Genomic DNA, 25,873 nt, shown 5'->3' on the forward strand with positions numbered 1-25,873 from the left:
AGGCACACACCACTATGCCCAATTTATATAGTCCTGGGAATTGAACCCAAGGCTTTGTGTATGCCGGGCAAGTACCCTACCAGCTGAGCTTCAGCAGCAGCCCAGGAAAGGGAGCTTATGTGTGGCTTTCTATACTGGTGTGTCAACTGAACAGGTAACACTGAGATTCGCTGGGTGTTTGTCAAAAGCAGCAACAGCAAATACATACATACATACATACATACATACACATTTGTTTAACATTCACCCATGCATGCACATACTCATCTGCGTGTGTATAGAACACGCATGTGTCTCTAACTGAAGGAGACGTTTTTACTCCACATCTGTGGACCCCAGCGTCATCCCGATATGGAAGCTCTCTGCTATCCAGGTCTCACTAAGCCCCCTACAAGACTGTACTGAAGGAGCCTTCCCAACAGATGGTGTAGGTCCCAGCTACAGACAAGGACTTGATCCCATGATGGCTGTGCATCTGTGGACAGTTTGGAGGATTTTGTCTGTCCAAGATCATATCCTTTTTCCAGGACAGTCTGCAGTTGGAATTACTGACATCCTGACTCAGGACCACTCTAGTGACCCGTCCCAACATCAGAACTCTCTAAGAGGGCGGCAGCTGCCTGCAACAGGACTGAACGGCGGCTAATGTCCCACAAGCATCCCTCAGGGGTGGCCTCCCTGTCAGTGCTATGGGGTGGGGTAGGCAGACAGGAAGGTCTCACCTTGTCCTCCCTGCAGAATGACATGCAGGACGCCCAGCTCACTCCCCTCACATATGCGGTGGCCATCTTGAGGATATCCAACTTAAAAGGCTGCTCCAGAAACACCACGTAGTTCTCTGTGATTCCAAAGCTGTGGTAGTAGCTGGGAGAGAGCAGGGAGCGAGAGGGGATGGAGCAGAAAACTTCAGCGTGCTCCACGGGCCCCTTCCCTTCCGTCTTGCCGCCTGGGGAAGAGCAAACCCAGAAATCTAGCCGGATAGCACTTCTCACCCACAGCCCGACTGTGTTCTCAGGAGCACCGTCAACAAAGAACCTGCAGGCCCAGATACCGAGAGACTCCTACTAGAGTCCACAGACTGTGGTGAACTCTCGAATTCTGACCTAAAAAACCAATGTCTCACCCAGGGAGGCCTTGAGGGACCAATGGTTTCCACACCAGCTGGGGGACTATACTGAGCCTCGAGCTGTCTTCACAAATACAATCTCACCAGGAGATGGACACCTACTGCTTTCCCTGAGGTCTGATATTACTGCTTCCAAGGACAGTAGCCCAAGTGAGCCTCTGTGACAGACACCAGCGAGTTGGTCCTCAGGGCCTTATATAATTTAGTTACTGGCATGGTCCTTTGGCCGAAAAAAAAACCTGCCAATCCCTGCTGCAAAGCCATGACCTTCATGAATCATGAGGGGACCGTGATCAATGCAGAGGTTAATGTATTAGTTCCTAGGGCAGGGCCCTCAGACTGCATTTCTACCAAGGTTCCCAGGGGCGCCCTTCCCACAGCTCTTGTGTTTCATGGGGAGCCAGCATACACAATATGTTCCTCGGGGTTTCTACCCATTGTTCTTAAGACTACCCACTGTAGAACACTCGGCAGAGGACTATCCATTGTGATGACAGACTGCCCTGTGTCTCAGGGGTGAGGTGAGATGGCACAGGCACAGGCACCGAGGACCACCAGAGCTGTCACTGCCTTTTCAGATAGGGGTTCTCATCACTAGGACCCGGAGCCCACCTATTCTACTAGTGAGCCCCAGGAATTCACTTCACTCTTCTACCTCTGCAGAGCTGGGATCACAGACAGCTGTGCCACCACATCTGGCTTCCTACATGAGCTCTGGAGAATCACAGTCAAATGCTCATGCTTGGAAGTCTAGCCCTCTGCTGACAGAGTCATGGTTTCATCCAGTGTCGAGGGACCTTTATATGAACTGTGACAATTCAGCTAGGCTGTAGGATGCCCAATCGCAGATGGTCAAATGGGGTGAATGTCTATCACAATGATCCAAGTCATAGGTGACTTCTTGCTGTGCTGTTGGGGGTGGGGTGGGGGATACCCAGAAAAGCAAGCAGTAGGGCATGGGGGAGGGGAGGGAGGTCCACAGAGCTCTGTTCTAACCGAAGTTCACAGGCTTCTGCTGGCTCTGAAGGTCCTAGCTCTGTGTGTGTGTGTGTGTGTGTGTGTACGCTCTGTTTTCTGAGTCCTTTGTAAGCATGAATCAGCCCTGGGCAAAAGGCTTCCCCACCCAGTCCTGGGGCTGGCTTATAATGAGTTCCCTGTCAATGTCCCCACCTCTCTGCGGCCACCTGTGCACACTGTAAACAGCTGGCTGGTAGGAGGGGATGCGGCGAGGCTGTGGGCTAGTTTTCTCCGCACTTGAAGAGGAACACAAAGTCAGGTCTGGCATTGTGAAGAATGCCCCGCCCCCTCCTCTTGGGTGATGTCAGGGCTCCTGTAAGCCATGTGACCAACACACCATGTCACCTAATCTGAGCCTCACAGTCCCTCAGCAAATAAAACTGTCTGGAAGACCCCAGACTGAACTCTAAGATACTGGACTGGACCACGCCTCCTCCATAAACTTAAGTAACTTCAGTTTCACTTGATAATATTCATGACACCTTTCGACCTTGGGAGGCTGTGCTCCCAGTTTCTGTCGCAGCTGGGTAGTTTTCTACAGCCAGTAAGGGTAGGGAGCAGGCAGGTGCTCTCAGGGTCACAGATATAAACTTGTTCCCTAGGCCAGAAGGTCAGGTCAAACGCCCTCGAAGGCTTCATCTGCTGGGTGTGGCCACCAGGAGGGTCCTAGACAAACATAGGTTGGGAGCCTCACCCTCTTCCCCCTCGGGAACACGCAATCACTGGCCTGGGCTTTGCTCCAGGACCCGGCCCTGAGAGGAGGAGGTCCAGAAGGCTCTGGGAACAGGGTGTGGATTTGGAGTGGATCCCAGCAGGGCTGAGCACTCGACAGCCCTGGGAGGGAGCTTGGCTGCAGGATGGAGGGGGTGGCACAACCTTGGCATAAGAAAAGTTTGCCAGAAGACTTTTAAAAAGGACTAAACTGGTAGCTAGGGAGAAGGTTGGAACAGGCTAACAAAGATGGGTGGATAGATAAATCACTGAATACCTAGGTAGGTGGATGGATGGATGGTTGTATGGATCTGTGTATAGGTAAATAGGTGGTTGTGGGTAGGTATGGATAGGTGGATAGATGGATGGATGGCTTAGGGGTAAGTGAATGGATGAAGAGATTAGGCAAGGAGATCAATTCGGATGGATGGATGGATGAATAGATGGAGGGATCGATGGATAGGTGAATGGATGGGTGATTGAGAGTGTAGGTGAGTAGGTGAGCGTGTAGACTAAAGGATGAACAGGTGAGTGGATGGGTGGGTGGATAGATAAAGTAGTGAATTCATGAATCGGAGGAGCCTAAAAAACAGGAAGTTGAAAGAGTGACAGGGTTTCTTTTATCCAAAATAATCTCAGAAATGTCTCTTTTTATGTTTAAAGGAGAAAACTGAGTTCCTTCCCCAAAGAACCCTTGCCTTCGGCTAAAGGACAAAACCAACTTTGAGGTCATCTGAATAATCTATGAAGTGCGTCACAAGCACAGATCCGAACTCTTCAGTCAGGGTCACCCCGCTGTCTGCTTTGTTAGATCTCCAGTGTGATTTACCTGGTGCCGCGGCAGGGATCTTAAATAGCACATATTTTGTCCTCCCTTTGTCCACAATGGACGTGCCCATGTTCAGGACATTGCCAGCCTCGTCGTAATGAGGGTGTGAGGTAGCCAGATTTACAGCCACATACTTCCGGTAATCAACCTGTAAAATACAATAGCCACTCCGTTTTGTAAAGGTGAGAAGATGGGATCCCGGGAACACCTGACTGGGCCTAAGACTAGAATGAGGACGGATCTCTTTGAAAATCTCCTAACCGGGAGGAAAAAAGGCATAATTTACCTTTTATGAGATGTCTATTCTCATGACCAGATTTGAGCTTGTATTACCGCTGAGGCAGAAATCGGTTGTGGGGGGCTAGAGAGCCACATGTTTTGTTTTTGTTTGTTTGTTTTTGTGCCTGTAGTTCCCACCCCAATCCTGGTCTTGTCAGGATCCTTATATAGAGACAGGGTGCCTCAGGAACAGAAGGCTGTAAGCAAAGGCGGAGGTAGATAGATCGCCACTGTCAGCCAGTCTGAGACACTCTGTGTGTCCTTTAAATTCACCCCTGTTGGAGTCCACAGAGGCAGAGGCGTAGCTCCCCAGGCCGCTTATAATTATACTCTGGAAACAAAAAGTTCTAAAGCCATTTACTCAAAGCAGGAATTCTACTAACAAGTTGAACGATGGCCCCTGCTCAGAACAGACCAAAGCCGGAGACCCGTGGGATGGGTAGGCACTAGTTGTTTGCCTTTTCTCAGGATAACACAAAGCAGCCAAGAGTTAGGTCGGGCTCAGGCTCTTCCGGTATTTCCCAGCATGCATCAGTTGGGCCCTTGCCACCTAGTTTACAAGGAACTGGACGTAATTTCCTGGCTGAGATAGGTGTTCAACTTAGCAGATCACTCAAATGCCTTATGACATCACTGTGGCTTTGAACATCTAGCTGGAGCAAACTGACACGGGGGAAATCTATTGATTTAATGTTAGCCCAGCACTTCCCAGGAAGCGGTGCTGTCTGCTAGTGCCCTTGCTTCCTGAGTAATACCTCCCTCTGCAGGTCACTGTGGGTAGAACACCCTGAGTCCTGTAAGAACTGTGGGTATGGTTTTGAGTTGTACCATCTTCCAAACTTACAGAAGGAAGTCCTAACCCCCGAGCTCGTGAATGTGATCCCATGTGGCAGTAGCATCTTTGAATGTGTAATCCCCACAAGGTGATTCTGTCCCACGTGAGAGTGGGCTGGGTTCTTACGCCTCGCGTGCTTATAGAACACGGGGAACTGGAACACATAGACACAAAAGGACTGAGGAGGTGGAGACTAAAGTGAGCTCATATGTCTATGGCCTGAGGAACACCGAGGACTGGTGAGAAGTCCAGGAGCTGGGAAACACAGGAAGGAAACCCTCTATAACCTGCCAGACAGAGCCCGGCTCTACGTGTTGGATTTAGAATTGTGGCTTCCATAAATGCAAGGCAGAGGGTTTCTGTTATTTTAAGTCACTTAAGTCTATACCACTTTTAGGGACGGGGATATGTTCTAAAGATTTGTTTTTATGTCTGTATTTTTTTAAAAGTGTATGTGCGCGTACGAGTGTGTTTTAAAGTGTATGTTCACCGGCGAGTGTGTGCAGTACCCACCCTGGCCAGAAGGGGGCATCAGATTCTTCCCCCCCCTGCCCCCCCCCCGGAGCTGGAGTTACAAGTTACAGCCAGGATGCTGAAAACTGAACTCAGATCACCTAATGCTTTTAACCACTGAGCCATCTCTCCAGCAGTAGGAGGACACATGAGAAAGCCACCATGAGATGATTTCATCACATGGGCATCATAAGAGTTTATCCAATAATATAGCTACAGTGTCGCTAGGTGGAATCATCTTTGGGGTCCCCATCGCGCATGTGTCTTGTGGTTAACTGATATATACTTAAATAGCAGCCGGGTGGTCGTGGCGCACGCCTTTAATCCCAGCACTCGGGAGGCAGAGGCAGGTGGATTTCTGAGTTCGAGGCCAGCCTGGTCTACAGAGTGAGTTCCAGGACAGCCAGGGCTACACAGGGAAACTCTGTCTCGAAAAACCAAAAAAAAAAAAAAAAAAAAAAAAAAAAAAAAAAAAAAGAAAAAGAAAAAGAAAAAGAAAAAGAAAAAATAAATAAATAGCACATGTCTGTGCTGTATATAGGAACCAGTAGGAATGAGGGCAGTCACCAAGATGGAGTCCTTGTTTAAGTGTAAGTGTAAGCTAAGGCGGCTGAGACATTTGTGGAGGCTTGTGGGCAGCTTGCCTCCCCCCCTCCCCTGGGTGTGGGGAGTGGGGTTCCTCATTGGGTCAGGAGTGGACGCTAACTGTAAGCCTACCATACCTTCTCCAAGGTCTCTAGAGTCTGAGGGTCGATTTTCCTGATGTAGTTGGTCTCTGTGGTCGCATAGAAGTCATCTCCACATTTCATGATGTTGATCAGGCAGTTGTCTGTGAAGTCGGGGATGGTGTGGGACAAGTAGGAGAAAGCTCTGGAAAGAAGGAGAGAAAGCAGGCCATGTTAGTGGCTGTGCCTGGCCAGCTGGGGAGTTCTGCTCTCCATGACCTGCCTTCTCACCATTTAACAAGTTCTGCTTCAGAAGTAGAGAAAAGGCTCTGGGTATCAAAGGGTCACTTGAGGAATCTGGCGGACTGTATCAGGTTACCTGCACATTCCACATCATGGGGGGTCAGCGAGCAAGTGAGGTGCTAGGGCAGTGTGGCCACAGGACACTCCTCCTGAGTGTCAAAAGGGCAGAGGTCTCTTTAACTAGAGCCAGCAGGAACTGGTATGCCTCCGATTATTTTAAGTAGCTATACAGATTACCAGACCTGTACCCATAATACTCCCCAAACCTAGAAAAACCTTTCATCTCTGCTTTGGCAAGATCTGAATCTCTAGTCAGTATTTAAAATTTGTTTAAGAAATTATTTATGTGTTTGTTTGTTTGTTTGCCCAGTTTTTTTTCTTTTGAAACAAAGTTTCGTTCATCCCAGGCTAGCCTCAAATTTGTTATGTACCCGAGGATGTCCGTGAACTTCCGATTATCCTGCCTCCACCTTCTGAGTGTGTGGCTAGGCATGGTCAAGCACATGCCAGGAACCCAAAAGCTGTGTGATGCAGAGACAGTAGGATTGCTGCAGACTTGCTTGCAGACAGCTTAGCTCCAAGTTTAATGAGAGACTCTGTCCAGACGGAGCGTCGGTCCATTATGTCTGGTTTAAGCTTGTGCTGAGGATCAAACCCAGGGCTTTGTGTGAGCATTCTATTAACTGAGCTCCATCCTCAGCCTTGGAATTAATTTTTGGCAAAAAGGGAAAAAAAGCACATGTTCATTAGGACTCGGGGTTCATTTCTCCAAATGGCAAACTGCAAACAGGAAGAGAACCCAGGGGAGTTTAATTGGTACAAATGGCAAAGACTGGATGCGAACGTTGAACGATGCTCTCCCTAGCGACAGAGGATGTAACTGCAGGGCTCTCCTCCAGGTAAGGTTTTGAAGTCCTTCAGTCCCACTCCCTTCTCTCTGTTGACGCCACCCCAGCTCAGCCCTATCTGAAGGGCAAGTCACCCTGTTCCAGGGAAGGATGATGTCAGCCTCAGAAGAGCAGAGGTAGTTTTCCTCTCTTTGGCAATCCACCCTGAATCTTTCCATAGCTCTCTGAAGTGTGTCTGAAGGGAGATAGGGAGAGCAGGCCTGACTCTCTAGCCAAGAATTTAATTGTTGAATGTGTAATACACACATCTGCTTTGTAACCCAGATGACTTCAGATGTGTTCCAGAAAAATCTCCCCACCCTCTTGTTCCTCAGCTTCCCGCCCCCTTGACTGTCCTCTCTGATCTCTTTATGCCCTGTGCAAGCAAAAATACATCTGGACTTACTTCTGCATTTCCCTCCCTGAACACAGAATGTACTTATGTGCCTTGCTTTGAGAAAGAGGTGTGTGTGTGTGTATGTACATGTGTGTACTGTGAATGTGTGTATGTGTATGCATGTATATGTGTGTATGTGTGTGCATATGTGTGTACATGTATGTACATGTGTGCATGTGTGTATGTGTGTATATGTATATGTGTGCATGTATGTGTGTATGCATGCATGCATGTGTGTATGTACATGTGTGTATGTGTGTATGTATATGCATGTATATGTGTGCATGTGTGTATGTATATGCATGTATATGTGTGTATGTGTGCATGTATGTGTGTGCATGCATGTGTGTGTACATGTGTGTATGTGTGCATGTGTATATATGTATGCATGTATATGTGTGTATGTGTGTGCATGCATGTGTGTATGTACATGTGTGTATGTGTGCATGTGTATATGTGTATGCATGTATATGTGTGTATGGGTGTGCATGTATGTATGTTATGCATATGTGTATGTGTGTACATGTATGTGTGCATGTATGTGCAGATATGTGTGTACATGTGTGTTTGTATATGTGTGTATGTGTGTATGTGTGTATGTGTGTATGCCTGTGTGTGTCTGTGTCTGTGCATGTGTGTGTATGCATATATGTGTGTATATGTGTATACATGTATATGTATGGGTATATGTATGTGTATATATGTGTGCATGTATGTGTATGTGTGCATGTATGTGCATGTGCTTGTGTATGTGTGTGTAGTTCATGTGTGTGCAGGTCCATGTACCTGTGCACATGTGCACAGTGGACCAGAAGCAGATGTCAGCTGCCCTGCCTCTCTCTATCACTCTCTCTTGAGGCAAGGTCTCTGATTAGACCTGGAGCTAGGCTGTCTGTCTGCAGACCGCTGCACTGCACCACAGGCATGCTGTGACCATGCTTAGTTCTGGAGACTTAAACTCAGGACTCCATGCTTTCTCTCAAAGTGCTCTGACCCCCCAGTCATCTCCCCAGCCGTACTGGCTGCTTGTGTGTGCCAATTCAACACAAGCCAGAGTCCTCAGAGAGGAAGGAGCCCTAGTTAAGGAAATGCCTCCATGAGACCCAGCTGTAAGGCATTTTCTCAATTAGTGATCAGTGGGGGAGGGCCCAGCTCTTTTTGGCTGGGGCCATCCTTGGGCTGGTGGGCTTGGGTCCTATAAGAGAGCAGGCTGAGCAAGCCAGGGGAACAAACTAGTCAGCAGCTCCCTCCATGACCTCTGCATCAGCTCCTGCCTCCAGGTTCCTCTCCTGCCTGAGTTCCTGCCCTGACTTCCTTGGTGATAAACAGCAATTTGGAAGTATAAGCTTCTTCTTCTTCAACCTGCTTTTTGGCCATGGTGTGTTTTTTTTCCCCAGCAATAGAAATCATAAGATACCAGCTAGCTCTATCCTGCTTTAAAACATCATCATCATCATCATCTTCATCATCATCATCGATAACAACAACCAACAACATTTTAACTTAATATTATCATAGATTGTTTTTGCACCGTACAGCTAGCTGCCTCACGCCTCTTCAGCCTTACTGAGCCACTTTCTCACACAGTTTTACTGCTGTGTACCCAATCAGATTTCTGGAAATGGCATTTGGGTTGTTCGCAGCTTCTATCATAACAAATGACATAGCCAGGAATAACTTTGTCTATTTGTCATCTCAGACAGGAGCAAGTGTATCTCTAGACTAAAGGGAACACACATTTGTAATTTTGACTGATAATGCCCAAGCACTCTCCTACCAGCTGGGCAGGTGAACATCTGACAATTCGTCAAGAGCTCTCTGCTTCCCTTGCTTTCATTGATCAGGAATCATACAGCATCTCTGGTCACAGCCCGGCCACACGGCTTTAGCTGGGTTTTTTAATCTACCCCCAAAGGAAACTTATAGGGGAGAAAATGTGGGCTGTTTTGACCATCAGAAATATCCAAAAGTATGAATTTGTCAAGACTCAGAAGGGCTGTTACTTGGAGAAGATGTTTTTGCAGGGGTCTGGGTAGGCCATTGTTCCGAACTCCGATACCACGATTCTGTTGGCCTCGATGTTGGCTTTGTAGGTGTCGCTCTGCAGGTATTTGCTCCTGTAGAAGACCTCCCCTGGAACAGAAGCAGACACTTGTCAGCCTGGCACCTTTGGGAACCTATGAAATTGATGTCAGCCATTCTAGGGACTTTACTGGGGTCCAGAGGGAGGTTTGTTGACCCAGACGAGCTTCTGTCATGCAAGTGTGAGAAGGGAATTTGAAGTGTGAGTTTGTTTGCACACATTTAAAAAACGTGGATGTGTTTTGTATGTGTCAGAGAGAGGGGCAGAGGGCAGGAAAGGGAGAGGGAGAGGTGGAGAAGAAGGGAAGGGGGAGGGGAGGAAGAGGGAGAGATGAGGGGGAGGGGGATGGAGAGGGAGATGAGAAGGGAGTAGGGTGGAGGAGGGGAAAGAGGGGGAGGGGAGGTAGAGATAAAAGAGAAGGAAAGGGGAGGGGAGGGGAGAAGGAATGGAAAGGGAGTGGGGGAGGGAGAGAAGAAGGGTGAGAGAGATGGGAAGGTAGTGGAGGTGGGAGGGGAGGGAGAAGATGACTTTGATTTTAACAGCCAGAGGCTGGGAGGACAGAGTGAAATATTGCCTTCTGGACTTGACAGAGGAGTTTTTTCTTTTGAGGAGGTTGCCAGTGAGGAGGGCAGATACAAAGAGATGGGAAGATGAGTGGTATTGGGGTGCATGATGTGAAACTCACAAAGGATCAATAAAAAGTTAAAAATAAAGAAATATTTTGAATTAAAAAGAAAACCTAAGTTGTTGGGGGTTGAAGAGATGGCTCAGCGATTAAGAGCACTGACTGCTCTTCCAGAGGTCCTGAGTTCAAATCCCAGCAACCACATGGTGGCTTACCACCATCTGTAATGGGATCTGATGCCATCTTCTGGTGTGTCTGAAGACAGCTACAGTGTACTTATATAAATAAAACAAATAAATCTTCAAAAAGTACACCTAAGTTGCCGATCAACAGCAAAGTAAGAGAAGTTATAAACACTTGAATGTAAACATTCTTAACACACAAATGTGAACATTCTCACTGATAAAATTGAGGTGTGGACAGGTTCGATAGAGTAAACTGCACAACTATTGAGCAATAATAGATTCCTAGGCTGGTAATGAACATAGAAATGGCCGCTCACAGGCAGAGTCTGAACACATCGTACAGTCAGTTAAACTCTACTGATAACACATCCACACAGATGGCATCAGAGTTAATAGAGAGGGTATGAGGGGTGTCCCATGAAATGACCAGTCCTTTCCCTCGTGATCACTCTGGTGACTTCTAACAGCACCGATGGCTATATACCCTCAGGTGTATTCTCATATCTTTCTCCAGAGGCCTGAGTGTACATTTCTATGGAAACCACATCCATTTTCCACTTAAGGGGAATAATGCCTGTAATAGCAACACCAGCCTCATAGGATTGTAGTCAACTTTAGGCAACCATCTTTCTAGCTCCTAAAGTCGGCAATTTCAGTGAGGTAAGGTGCCGTGGGCATCTGGCCACAGTGTACATAGCCTATACCTTCTGATGGTTCACTGTCAGTGGCAACTTCAGAATGCCTTAGGAGACAGACCTCTGGTCAGATCTCAGAGGCTGTTACCAGGGAGGTTTAACTGAGGATGAAAGATCCAGTCTGAATGTAGGTAAGGCCATCCCTTGGCTGGGGGCTGGAGGAACGTGGGCTGGGCATTGGTCTCTCTACTTCCCGACTGTGGGTGCAGTGTGACCAGTGTCTCGCTCTCCTGTCAGCAGGCTATCCTTGACAAACTGTGAGCCCCAAATAAACCCTTTCTTCCATTGTAAGCTGCTTTTGCCTCCATGATAGAAGTATCTTACACGTGGACGTCAGCTGCAGAAACTCCAGATGCTCAAGGAGAACTCTTGATGTTTAAGGCTGGAAGCTTGCCTGGGGGATGGGCCTGATGTTGGTCCCCAGCCGAGCGCTGCACCGAACACAGACCCACTTTAGAGCTGGCCTGTCCTTCTTTGGTCAGGCCTTCTAGATGCCACCATCCACATGCACTGGCTAAGGTTTTCTACGCCCCCAGGATGTTTGGCATGAAAGGTGAATTCTTTTCACTTGAAATGTAAACTCTCGGACCAGACCACCTGCTTCCTATAAACACAGAGCTGTGGGATCCTGGAGCACTGGAGGAGCCGAGAGAGAGAGAGAGAGAGAGAGAGAGAGAGAGAGAGAGAGAGAGAGAGAGAGAGAGAGGATGCTGGAGCATGACAGTAAGTCACCAAGCCTCTGCCTCTGCGTGGCTGTCACAAGTCTTACACCACACCATCTGAAGGGACACAGTAAACAGAAATCTCCTGCCTCATGTCTTTGAGAACTGGCTGGAGTCTGAAAGCTTTGTGATTAAGGCAGGAATGTGGGTGTGTACCCACCTATACATTAAAAACCAAACACACATGGGTGCACCCACCTACTCTGACACACACACCTCATACGTATGTATGTTCACATGTCCCAGCATGCACCATACATATATAGGTACATGCACATTCCCCAACATGCACACTCCCATACACATGTACACCCACATACTTAGACATACACCACACACACTTATGTGCACTAACACACTCTAATACATTCCACACATGCTGTGTACACCCATATACCCTGACACACACCACACATACAATGTCTACCCATACTTCTAATACACACACACCACACACACGTATACATCTACTACTACCCCCAACATACACTACACATATATGTACACACACACAATATACACTGTATGTACTTGTGTGTACCCATACACCCTGACACACATACACATACTATATCCCTCCATGCAAGTACCACACACACTCTTGCACATGCACACCAACACTCTGATCCCAGTGGGATGACTTTGTCTCCCAGAAACAGTCTCTTTGCTGAGAGAGACCTGACATTACCCATTACCACCGCTTTAAGCAAAGCTCTCTATTCTGACATCCTTTGAGATTTAGACAAAGGCACCCATTCTCTACCCTTCTCTGGCTTCCCTCCTCTCCGCTGCTTCTTTTTATCTAGTCTTTGCTAGGTTTTGTTTTTGTTCTTAGACAGAATGTTGCTATGTAGCCCTGGCTGTCCTAGAACTCACTTTATAGACCAGACTGGGCTTGAACACACAGAGACCCAGCTGCTTCTGTGTTGCTGGACTTTTGCCTACTTTGTAGGTTCTTTCTTTCACCTTCTTCTTCAACTCTTTAACCCTGTAACACTAGGTAGGAGAGGAAAAAGGATAGAAGGGAAAGGGGGTGATGGTACTCTTAGACTCCTTTCTGCTGATTAGGGGCATTAAGTTCTTTGGAGCAAGTTGATCAATGCCAGGCTATCTAATTTCGTCTTTTTGTTTCTTAGGGCACAACAACTTGACAAGTCACAACCAATAGTATCTAACCACCAACTAAACAGCCAGGACCCTAGCATTTATATACTCTCTGAAGAGTCCCCAGAATTCCAAACATCACACAATTGCAGAACTATCTGCAGCTGGTAAAAACCATGCCCCATGCTATAGCACCAGGTAAATCATAGCCACCTGCTGTGAAACAGTTCCCAGATCCCAACACCTGGGATTAAAACAAAAACGCAGGCCCGTAATATCCACGTGTTTTTAAAGAAACAAAAATTCTCACTACACTTCTGCCTCTGGAGTGCAGAAATTAAGGGTGTGCACCACCACGCCACCCTGGCCCTCAGTTTCTTAAAAGCTAAGTGGGCTAATAAAATGAGCAGTTTCAAAGCATGAAAACCATTACGAAATGCCAGTAAACAAAAAGATGTCTAGCCTCACGAACCATCAGAAGAACAAAATCAAAGCTACACTGAGAGTTCATCTAACCTCAGAGGAAGCAGTAGCCAGGAAACCAACAAGGGCTGGCCAGGATCCACTCCTGTGGGAATAAAAACTAGTCTGACCACTCAAAGTCAGTTTGAGGTTCCTCAAAAAGTGAAAATAAAGGCTGGAAAGGTAGATCCACATTTAATAGTGTTTGGTGCTCTGTCAGTGCTTAGCTCCCATGTTGGGTGGCTCCTAATCACTTGTAACTCTAGCGCCGCCTTCTGGACCCCTAGGGTACTGCACTCACACATACATACCCATACACAGATGTAAGAATGTACACATCGTTAAAAAAAAAAAATCTTAAAAAAAAAACAAACCCATAAAACTAGATCTACAACATGACCCAGCTACACCACTCCTGGATATTCACCCACCCCAGAGACACCAGCACATCCATGTTTACTGCAGTTACAATAGCTGTCCTGGAACCCACCTAGGTGTCCAACACTGGAAGAACGGGTAAAGAAAATATGGCGTGAGCATACAATTCAACTTTCTTTTAGCTGTAAAGAATGAAGTTATGTCACTTGCAGAAAGATGGATGGAGATGGGGAACTGTTGTATTAACTGAATTAAATCAGCCTCAGAAAGATAAATGAGTGTTTCCTCTCATTTGTGATGCCTGGATCTTACAGAGTCACTTAAATCATATACATACACATACACATATACATACACAAACATATATAGAGTATACAGTCACATAAAATCATATACATGCCGGGCAGTGGTGGCGCATGCCTGTAATCCCAGCACTCTGGGAGGCAGAGGCAGGCGGATTTCTGAGTTCGAGGCCAGCCTGGTCTACAGAGTGAGTTCCAGGACAGCCAGGGCTATACAGAGAAACCGTGTCTCGAAAAAAAAACCATATACATATACGTATACATGTACATGTACATATACATATATGTACATACATATATAGAGAATACATAGACACATAAAATCATATACGTATACATACATATACATGCACACACAATACATATACATGCATATATGTATGCACACATATATGTAATAAAAACAGAATGAAACCAAGAGACAAATCAGAGAGGTGAGAGGAAGAGAGTGTAAAAGAAGAATATGGGAGATGGCTTCAACAGGATACACACCTGTATGAGATTTACTAAAATAAATAAAACAAAAATCTAAAGAATGAAAGACCTCCATAAAGTACTCAACACAAAATGAACACCCCCTCATTTTCTTCTTTATTCCTTGACCCCAATTTGCCTGCACATGTGTCTTCTGAACTAGGCAGGAGGAACTTGACATTCTGCGTCTCTACCTCGTTGTTCTGCAGTGGGAAACCATTGGGGGTCCTAGAGGAGGCGAGAGGCCTGGCAGGCAATCTGAGCTCCCTCAGAGGACTGGGCTGCCAATGGGAGAGACACACAGCCATGACGGTTGGGGCAGGCGCTGTGCCCAGCTTGCCTCTTCTCGTCTTGACCAGAGGCATGTCTGCGTCCCCAGCTTGTCCCCTTTCTGACTGTTGCTCCTTCATAGCAGATTCTATCATAAGATGAAATGATGAGGGGACTGGAGAGATGGCTCAGCGGTTAAGAGCACTAACTACTCTTCCGAAGATCCTGAGTTCAAATCCCAGCAACCACACGGTGGCTCACAACCATTCATAATGGGATCTGACGCCCTCTTCTGGTGCATCTGAAGACAGCTACAGTTTTCATATAAAATAATAAATAAATCTTTTTAAAAAAAGATGAAATGATGAAGAACCCTCGGCTCCCTTTCCAAAGAGTCGTTTGCAGTGGGCTGCGTGATGCTTCCGCCAGGATCGGCCTGCATCTGAACCCTGTGGTACCCGTGTGATGGGCGGGACTTTGTAAGTCTTACTCAGCTAACTCTTTGGGGTTGTGTGACTGGTAATGGTGGCATCACAGAGTCCTTGTAAGACTGTAAGTCCTGTCTTTGAGACAGGGAGGTGGCTACAAGCCAAGGGTACAGCCACCTTCTGAAATCGTGTGAAAGCAAGGCACTGTGTTCTCCTCAGAGCCTCCAGAAGGAAAGCAACCCTGCCAATACTTTGGGCATCGCCCCAGTGAGATCAGTTTCAGACTCCTGACCCTCCAGAATGGAAAGAGAACAGCCTCCTATTGTTTCGGGCTGTGGAGTCAGCCGTGTATCTGTTGCCATGGCAACGGCCAACTCATGCCAGGCTCTTACCATCTCTGATGGAGAAACTGTGGAGAAGGGCCAGGCCGTCGAACCAGTGGTTGTACTTGCTGTCTCCCACGGTGTGCATCCCAGGCCCGTTCCGGAGCAGGGTTCCCTGCAGCCATGCTGGAATGTTGCCTGTTGAAAGACGACCCGTTTATTGCCAGATCCCATAACCAAACTGAAAAAAAATCTCAGGGGAAAAAAGGGGGGGATGGGATGGAGAGGGTCATGGAAAGGAACCAAGTGCACAGAGTGGACGATTCCTTATCTGTCCATGTACTCTACGGTCCTTTCTAGAAAAGGGACAACAGGACAGACAGTTTGCTAGCACTGAAGAGGACCAAGGAGAACAGACACTGTCCCTAGTCTGAAGATAGCCACTGTCCATTAAGGTATAGAAGAATAGACACTCCAAATACAGTGCGCCAAGGCAGTTCTGCAGCCCAGAGCTGTGCAGAATGGAGGAAGTGCCTTGCCTGGCTAAGAGTTGGGAAGCGGTGGTTTTCTGGAGGTGACGGGCTGAATCTTAAGGGAGAACATTTGCTTCACAGCACGAGAGGCTGGGGAGACGGCTCGGTGGATAAAGTGTTTACTTCACAAGCAGGAGGCTCTGAGCTTGCCTTCCAAACCCATATGAAAAAAAGGTCAGGCGTGATAGGTAACACGGCCTTGTTATCCCAGTGCGGGGCAGGCGGAGACAGGAGGATTCCTGGGACTTGTTAGCCAGTCTAGACAAACTGGGAAGTTCCAGATTGGTGAGAGCTCTTGTTTCAAGTAACCAAGAAGGCCGACTTGAGTATGGCACCCGGCCTGACTTTGGGCCTTGGTGTATGTGAGTTTAGAGGGCCGCTGTCAGGAGCGCTCTCCTTCCACTATCTATGAAGAGCAAGCCACAGGGAGCAAGCTGGTAAGCACTCCCCATGGCCTCTGCATCAGCCCCTGCCTCCAGGTTCCTGCCCAGTTTGAGTTTCTGTCCTGACTTCCTTAGATGATGAACAGGGATTCCGAAGTGGAAGCCAAAAAAAAAAACCCTTTTCTCCCCCAAGTTGCTTTGATCATGGTGTTTTATCCCAGTGATAGTAACCCTAAGACATTTCTATCTTTGAAAATTTAAGAGAGGGTTTGCAAAGATGATGCGAAACCTAATAGCACACACTGTTCTTCTAGTTCCAGAGGACCTGAGTTCAGTTCCCAGTACCCTTTGTAGCTCATAACTGTCCGGAACTCCAGCCTCAGGGAATCTAACACCTCTGGTCTTCCCAGACACCTGTAGACACATGCACATGATTAAAGATAAAAACTTGGGCTAGAGAGATGGTTCAGCAGTTAAGACTGCTCTTCCAAAGGTCCTGAGTTCAGTTCCCGGCAACCACACGGTGGCTCACAACCATCTGTAATGGGATCCGATGCCCTCTTCTGTTGTGTCCGTAGACTGCATCAATGTATTCACAAACATAAAATAAATAAATAAGTAATAAATTATTTAAAAAAACAGATAATAAAAACTTTTAAAAAGGGAAATATATTCAAAGAATGATAAGGTAAAATTTTCTTTTATATTTCAATAGCCACCGAAACGTATGTAATTTAATATATATAAACACACACACACAGAGCTGTGGATTGAATTATAGAAAATACACACAAAAGTTGGGAAGGTTCCCAACAACTTCTAAGGCAATTGCGCAAGAATCTCCACCTAAGGGCTGATTAGATGTCAGCAGGTAAAGACACTTGCGGCCAAGCCTGACAGCCTGGGGTCAATCCCTGGGACGGACAAGGTGGGAAGAACCAACTCCAGCATGTTGTCCTCTGGCCTCTCCCACTTGCGCCGTGGCTATCGTAGCCTTCCGGACACTCTTCTGGAGACAGTGAGAAGGAATTGCTCTCCCCGTGGACACTGTGTAAACATACACTCCATTGGTTACAGAGACTGTTTCAGAATCTTGTTCCCATATATGGGTTTCCAGGCTTCAAAAAGCAACTTCTGACACAGGAAAGAAAAAAAAAAAGATGCCCGTGTAAATACAGAAGGCTCACCTGTCACTTTGGCCTGTACTGGCTCCAGCTGTTCTTTCTTATTCCGGCCAAATATTATCTCCATGGAGTCGGTGGGAGGCGGGGAGGAGGTTGGTACAAAGCCCCGTGTACTCAGAGACTCCTGTCTTCCTGCTCTCTCCTCCTTGATATCTCCATCAGTTCCTGTACCCTCCCTCTCGTCCTCTGTTTCCCTTCCCTCTGCTGGCCAGGGTTTCTGCCTGCTGCCGGAAGCTGCTGGGTAATTTATACAGTGTTGGGTCAAAGGTCAGTTCCCAAGCCATGTGTTACTGCTAATCTTTAATCCCATTAGTGTTTTTCCGACTCCTCCTCTCTGATTTTACTTTTAGTTTAGCCACGGATGCTCTAAGTCAGAGGAGACCAGATTTGGTGCATTCTGCTGAGTTTGCCTGAGCTAGTCCATCCTGAGAACTGGATGTGTTTAAGGTTAGAGCAGAGAGAACAGCATTCGGGACCAACAAAGGCACTGATTGTGCTATGGCAGGGTGTGTGTTGGTGACATCTTTGCCTTCTGTGAACACAGAGAAGGCTTTGATTTTAACCTGGGGTCTGGTTCCTTCCCACTCTTAAAAATCATATCAACAGACACTTGATTGGTTTTCTCTTTGGAATAGGGCTCAGAAATGTGTCTTGTGTCCACTTAAAAAACAAAGATGGGGAAGACAAAAACTGACTTTATCGGGAACCAAGGAATAATTAAAACAGAAAGCAATGTCAGGGCCTGTGAACATGTGAGGCGTGGAATTCTGCCCAGAGTACCCGCATGAATTCCAGAGCTGGGAGGCAGAAAAAAGGAGATCCTTGAGGACTTCTGCGTAGCCAGTCCAGCGGAAACCCTTCGATTCAGCTCAGACTATTAAGAGAGAGGAACCATGGTTGTCTTTGGGTCTGGAGTTTCCCGATGTTCACATATCCTGATGTGACAATATTGACTAAAACCCACATTGCATTTCTGAGAGCACTGGGTAGGAGTTGGGGAATTCTTGATTCCTGATGCTGAAAGTGATGCCCTCAGCCAGGAGAGCAGCAGAAGGCTTCCACCAGCCACAAGCTGGTTTCCACAAGCTGGCTTCCACCCTCCACAACACATACAGGAATCAAAACACCACAGGACATCTTGTGGATATGTTCGATTTCTCTGTCTTATGTAATCAAATAAATTGTAAAGGTGCTTTGGGGTTGGGGACAGGGATCAGTCAGTAAAGTATTTGCCTTGCAAGAGGTGCAGAGTTCAACCCCCAGGACTCTGTGTTACAAAAAAGAAAGGAAGCAAGAAAGAAACAAAGAAAGAAAGCAAAGTCAGGCCTGGCGCTGGCGCTGGCGCTGGCGCTGGCACGGCCTGTATAAAGTCTCAGCACAGTGAAGGCGGAGGCAGGCAGCTTCTTAGCTGTTGGCCAACCAGCTTAGCCTTCTTGCTGAGTTCCAGGCCAATGAGAGACCATGTTTCAAAAATAAATAGACAATATGAATGGCACCTGAAAAGGCAACTGCCAAAGTTGTCCTCTGGACTACGCACAAACTTACACGTGAATGCACGCAGGCTCATGGAAGTGCAACACACACACACACACACAGACACACAGACACATACATACAGACACACAAAGACACAGGCACACACACAGACACACACAGACAGACACACACACAGACACACACACAGACAGACACACACACAGACACAGACACACACAGACACACACATGCATACACACATATGCACACACACAGATACACACATGCACACACACAGACACCCAGACACACCCCCACACACACACAGACACAGACACACACAGACACACACATGCACACACACAGACACCCAGACACACCCCCAGACACACACAGACACAGACACACACAGACACACACATGCATACACACATATGCACACACACAGATACACACATGCACACCCCCAGACACCCAGACACACCCCCAGACACACACAGACACAGACACACACACACACAGACACACACACAGACACACACACACACACACACACACACACACACATAGTTTGGGGATTTAGCCACGATGCTTGCCTTCACATAGCCCAGCTGTGGAGGAGGGTGGGAGCTGGACAGAGAGTCGTTCAGGGTTTCAGAACATTCTAGAACAAACTGTGCTGCTTCTCCCTGGCTGCATGTTGTCATCACCTGGTGAGAGTTTGCAAAGTGCTGTTACTGGGCTGGCCTCCAGATCCACTGACTCAGAATCTATCTCAGTGGAACCAGAGGCCCGTGTTTAGAAATGTCTCTACTGTGCACAACTGGAGATGGAGCTGAGGGACCCATTGCCAGGGAAGAGATGGGAAGTTTGACTGACACAGGGTTACAGTGCCTGCGGGCCTGAGCCACCTCTCTCTGTCTCTCTCTCTCTCTCTCTCTCTCTCTCTCTCTTCATAGCTCAGAAGCAGGATATAAGGATATCAGAATCCCAAGACCCATTATCTCTTTTCTCTCTCTTCTAAGAAGGATTTTTTTTCCTCTTACTGGAATTTCTGCTGCCATCATGCCCAAACACATGTGTCCATGCCAGAATTATTTATTCCAAGCCGTGGAAGTTACATCCTTGTACACATATCTGGGATACACTAAGGGCTCAGGGGGGGAAATGACACTACTTTTTTTTTCTCTCCCTCTCTCCATTTTTCATTGAGGTGAAAAGAGTCTCTTCTGATAATGATATATTCCATGTTCATTATCAAAGGAAATCAGCACAGGAACTCACGCAGGGCAGGACCCTGGATGCAGGAGCTGATGCAGAGGCCATTGAGGGGTGCTGCTTCCTGGCTTGCTCCTCATGGCTTGCTCAACCTGCTCTCTCATAGAATCCAGAACCACCAGCCAGGGTTGGCAGCATCCACAACAGACTGGGCCCTCCCCCATCCATCACTAATAAAAAATAAATTAAGTTGCATCTTATGGCGACATTTTCGCCATTGAGGTTCCTTCCTTTCAAATGACTCTAGTGTGTGTGAGATGTAAGAATAGGCAACCCAGGGCACGATATCAGAAAAACAAGGACACATTAGTCCACGCATGCAGCTGCTCATTCGTCAGCTCCCTGAGTATGAGCCACCCCTGTCCAGCAGGAGCGGTCCACAGTACAGGCCAATGAAAGGTGTGGGAAATCCTCAAGACTGTGTGCGAGGGGAGGGCAGGAGCCGAGATGGTGGGCTTCCACAAGGATGAGCCATGGAGCCAGGACCTGGAGGATGATTATGTGCAACCCACCAGAGCTGGAGTGATGGCTCGCAGCCAAGCACTGGCCGTGTGCAAGCAATGAGGACCCAATTCAACGCCCCAAACTCACATTTAAAACCCGGGTCCCGGGAAGCCAGGCATGGTGGCATGCGCCTTTAACCACAGCACTCTGGAGGCAGAGGCAGGCAGATCTCTGTAAGTTCAAGGCCAGTCCGGTCTATATAGTGAGTTTCAGGATGTCTAGGGGGCGGAGACAGGGAGCTCCCTGGGGTTCATTGACACCCCCAGACTAACCTACTTGGTGAGCATCAGACCAGTGAGATCCTGTCTTGAAAATGAAGTGGAACATCACCTAAGATTGGCATCTGGCCTGCACATGCATACACTTGCTCATACATGAGCACATACTTATTGCTAAAATTCCTGTCATGGGGATGTGGCAGTTTGTATATGCTTGGCCCAGGGAGTGTCACTATTAGGAGGTGTGGCCTTGTTGGAGGAGGTATGTCGCCAGGGGGGTGGGTTTGGAGAACCTCCTTCTACCTGCGTGGAAGAGAATCTTCTCCTGTCTGCCTTTGGATAAAGATGTAGAACTCTCAGCTCTTCCAGACCCATTTCTGTCTGGATGTTGCCATGCTCCTGCCTTGATGATAATGGATTGAACTTCTGAACCTGTAAGCCAGCCCCAATTAAATGTTGTCTTTATAAGAGTTGCCTTGGTCGTGGTGTCTGTTCACAGCAGCAAGCCCTAACTAAGAAAGAGGAGACATCCACAATAGCAAACCCAGGAGTCATTCCACCCAAGTTTCCTCTGGGGAAACCAATAAGTTTATCAGGGCTGACTTACAGGCCAAGAGGTCACAGTTACAGGCAGGAGGGTGGATGACCTTAGAGCAGCCACCCTGAGAGGTCTGCTGCCCTCTGCATGGATGATGGAGTCCTCTCCCCCAACCCTCCCCCAACTCTAACCCCTACCCACATCCTTTTGCCCCTCTCAGAGACCTTGAGGCCATGTGAAGTTAGGGCAAAACTGCATACAACTGGTTGGGAGGGGTGGATGGATATGCAGGTGAGGGTATCTCAATCCTTCCAGCCCCCTCCTTCCAAAATAAACAAGGACAGTGAACAAGCTCAGTTCAGCTATGATAATCTTTTGGCCAGAAGGTCAATCCTGAAGATGATGGCAGAGGATAGGCCTGTAAGAAAATACATATTCTCTCTCTCTCTCTCTCTCTCTCTCTCTCTCTCTCTCTCTCTCTCTCTCTCTCTCTCTCTCATGTTCATTCATGTACACATGTGCACACACATACACATATGAAGTAAAAGCTGAAATCAGCAGGCCATACAAATGGTATTATAAAACAATCCCACAGTCTTATTTTGCAACCTTGTATCTATCTCTTGCTAGAAGTTACCCTCCCTGTTGGAGATAGTATTATCATATCTAAATTATTTTGCAGTTTTCCAATTAAGTTAAGTTCTAGATGGTGCTGCTAATTAGCCAGGGTGATAAGCTGGGCAGATAAGGACCATATCCTGGTTGTCAGGTTTAAAGGTGAAAGGCCAAGTCCCCTCCCAGGCAGCAACTGCCCTCAAGGAAGGAGAACAACCGGTGTGGCACATGGTGGATGTTCAGTAGGCACTCGGTGCACACACACATGTTGTATGTAGCTCACTGTGCTGTGGCCACTGCACTAGGGTCGTTGGGGGTCCTTTACAGAGTACCACAAACTGGTTAGCTTAGAAACAGGAATTGACCCTCTGTTCTGGAGGTCACAACAGGTTCATTGTTTTTCAGAGGATTTGAGGGATTGTTCTCTCTGCTTCTCTTAGCTTCTACCGAGTGCGTGCGACCTTGGTGCTCCTTGGCGTATAACTCAATGCTCTCCCCTCTGCCTCCATTTCCATGAGTTTGGACATGCTCTTTCCTCAATAAAACATTCTTGCATTCTTCATTCTGTGTAGCTATGACTGAGTTTCACTCTTAGGGCCCTGGTCATGGTACTGGTCAATCTATCCTTGTGCAACCTCGTCTTAAGCTGATCACATTGCAAAGCCTGTCCCAGATGATGTCACACAATTCAAACCACCACACCGAGGGAGCAAAGGCAGGGTAAACCTGGGTGAAGGCGACATCAGGTTGATCCTTGCAGCCAGGCGCTTTTAGCTTCCCCAGAGTTCTCCCCTGCCCTCTTGGGAAGCTTGCCGATACCTTCAAACCATGCCAAGATGGAAGGAGATCCTGCTGCTACAAGGACAGAAAAGAAGTCGGTCAGCTCTTATGAGACTGATGGGAAGAGGCCAGTGTTAGAGTTGTCCAGGGGAAGGCAAGTACGCACACGGGCCGGCAAGCGCTGAAGAGATACAACCTTTGTTGAGGAAACAGCATGTCCAAAGGCTGGGGTGGGATCATGTGTGACCCCCACCTCTGTGGAGAGTGACTGGGGTGGCCATAATTTTTTCTGGGTGCTGGGCTATCAATGAGGAGCAAGCAAGGCTTCAGCTCTGTGATTTGTGACCCCCTCCTATCAACTCTGCCCCTACTGCCAACCTCCACCTTTGCCACATTCTCTCAGAGAGAGAGAGAGAGAGAGAGAGAGAGAGAGAGAGAGAGAGAAAGAGCTGGATATTTGTTATGTGTGTTGGGTAAAGGCCAGAGGACAACCTTGAGTGCAATCTCTCAGGTGATGAACAATTTGGTTTTTTTGAAACATGGCTAACTCTGGCCTGAAACTTGCCAATTTTGCTTGACTGCCTGGTCAGAAAGTGCCAGAGATCTGCCTGTCTCTGTATCCCTGGCACTGGGATTGCAAACAATCCTCACCATGCCCAAACCCTGCCTCATTCTGTGTGGTCAGTCTTTCAAAGTTCAGCTTATCCCATTAGATCTGGCAGCAAGCGCATGCTAAGAAAAAATAAATCACATGAGAGCTAGCTGGGGAGATAGCTCAGCCACCAATCTGGGGACATAGCTCAGCCACCAATCTGGGGACATAGCTCAGCCACCAAGCCTGATGGCCCGAGCTGGTCGACAGACAGGAAACAACTCCTGTATGTTGTCTTCTGACATCCACTCATGTGCTATAATATGCACATGCACACACATGTACACACATGAACACTTACATGTATACACAGAGACTAAGTGAAAGGTTGGAGAGAGACAACTCCTGTACATTGTCTTCTGATATCCACTCATGTGCTGTAACATGTACATGTTCATGCACATGTGCACATACATGTACATACACATACACATACATGTATACACACGTGTACACACACAGACTAAATGAAAGGCTGGAGAGAAACAGCCTTTCTGACTGTAAGTTGTTTTCTGACATCCACTCAGGCACTATGGCAAACACATGGACACACACACACACACACACACACACAGTGCAAGGCTGGAGAGACGGCTCATCAGTTAAGAATACATTCTATTCCCTGCACCCACACTCATTACTACCTGTAACTCCAGTTTGAGGAAATCTGATGCTCTCTTTTGTCATGAGACTCACATGTGGCACACAGATACAAATGCAAGCAAAACACTCACACACATAAAATAATACATATCTCCTTTAAAAATGTTTTTTTTTTAAATCAATAGAATTCTGCTCACCATTCCAAAGGCTATGTTAGTGTCAGTTTCTCCTCAGTGGCTCCCGAATGTTGAATTAAAGAACACAGGAAGGTGCCCCAAGCATTGCCCAGCTGGGAAACAGGCTTTCTAGGAGCAGTCGGCCAGGAGATTGGTGGGATTGGCGACACAGCTATGGAGGCATGGGGGCGGGGAATTAATTAATTTAAATAGAGCATTGAGTTCATGGTGACAATCGCAGGGGTGTTCAAGCTAGGTGGTCCTGCTGTCCCAGTTCTGGGAGTAGCCTGTGTGAACTGGTCACTCTCAACCAGACTGCACCAGAGGTAGAACCCAAGACAGAGATGTCTTCAGAGGTAAACTCATGAGATTCCAGCAGGGGCTGAGGAAGTTCATCAAGGCAAGGGATTATCAGTAATACAATGGTGTCACGCCTAGAAGGCACTGTGACATTACAAGTGCCCTTTAGAAGATATTATTTGTAAGATGTTGTGAACAGTGGCAAGAAGATCTGGTCTACAGAGTGAGTTCCAGGACAGCCAGGGCTATACAGAGAAACCCTGTCTCAAGAGAGAGAGAGAGAGAGAGAGAGAGAGAGAGAGAGAGAGAGAGAGAGAGAGAGAGAGAGAGATTAACGACACGGTATTAGCCCATACAGTAACTTGGTCTCATAGGGTGCCCCTGCCTCCAAGGTGTGTATGAAGGAGTCAAGTTGTATTAGTTCCTCTTGTCACTGCTGAGGTAAACCACATAACAGAAGTAATTTCAGGAAGAGTTTGTGTTGGCTCACAGTTTGCGGGGATACAGTCCATCATAGCGGGGAAGGTATGGCGGCAGGAGCGTGAGGCAGTTGGTCACATGGCGTTCACAGTCAGCAAACAGAGACAAGTGTTTGTGCTCAGCTTGCTTTCTCCTTTTTATTTGGTCTGGGACATTTAGGGTAGGTCTTCCCTGCTGTTAATTAACCTAATTGAGGTCCTCACAGACACACCCAGAGATTTGTCTTCTAGGTGATTCTCGATCTTGTCAAGTTGATACTGTTGATCACTCACAAGGTAAAGGCCCACTGACTCTGGCTGGTTGTGCTTGTGTTCTCCTGAGAGATGCTGACTTCCAATCCTGTCACACGTGAGAAGGAGGCCAAGAGCCCCATTGCTTGTCCATAGGAGAGATGCTTGGGCATCACCATGGCAACAACTGTGACCATGATCCTTAACAACACAGAGAAAGCTTGCAGGCTATGCCAGATGCAAATGAGGAACACAGTGTGGGACACACACACACACACACACACACACACACACACACACACACACACAC

The 25,873-nt window shown here is 47.4% G+C and overlaps 1 protein-coding gene across 1 annotated transcript in view; it reads right to left on the reverse strand.

The window, feature by feature from the left end:
* The window catches only part of Bco1 (beta-carotene oxygenase 1), a 37,590-nt gene extending 19,697 nt beyond the window's left edge, over positions 1-17,893 (reverse strand). The window contains exons 1-6 of the mRNA XM_052166566.1: positions 17,717-17,893; positions 15,683-15,811; positions 9,566-9,695; positions 6,033-6,180; positions 3,684-3,831; positions 723-946 (exon numbers count right to left, since the gene is read on the reverse strand). Of these exons, the coding sequence (XP_052022526.1) occupies positions 723-946; positions 3,684-3,831; positions 6,033-6,180; positions 9,566-9,695; positions 15,683-15,811; positions 17,717-17,780 (843 nt within the window). The 5' untranslated portion in view covers positions 17,781-17,893. The remainder of the gene's footprint in view (positions 1-722; positions 947-3,683; positions 3,832-6,032; positions 6,181-9,565; positions 9,696-15,682; positions 15,812-17,716) is intronic.
* Between the last annotated feature and the right edge of the window lie 7,980 nt (positions 17,894-25,873).

The sequence above is a fragment of the Apodemus sylvaticus genome, chromosome 21 (assembly GCF_947179515.1).
Source record: "Apodemus sylvaticus chromosome 21, mApoSyl1.1, whole genome shotgun sequence".
Taxonomy (NCBI): domain Eukaryota; kingdom Metazoa; phylum Chordata; class Mammalia; order Rodentia; family Muridae; genus Apodemus; species Apodemus sylvaticus.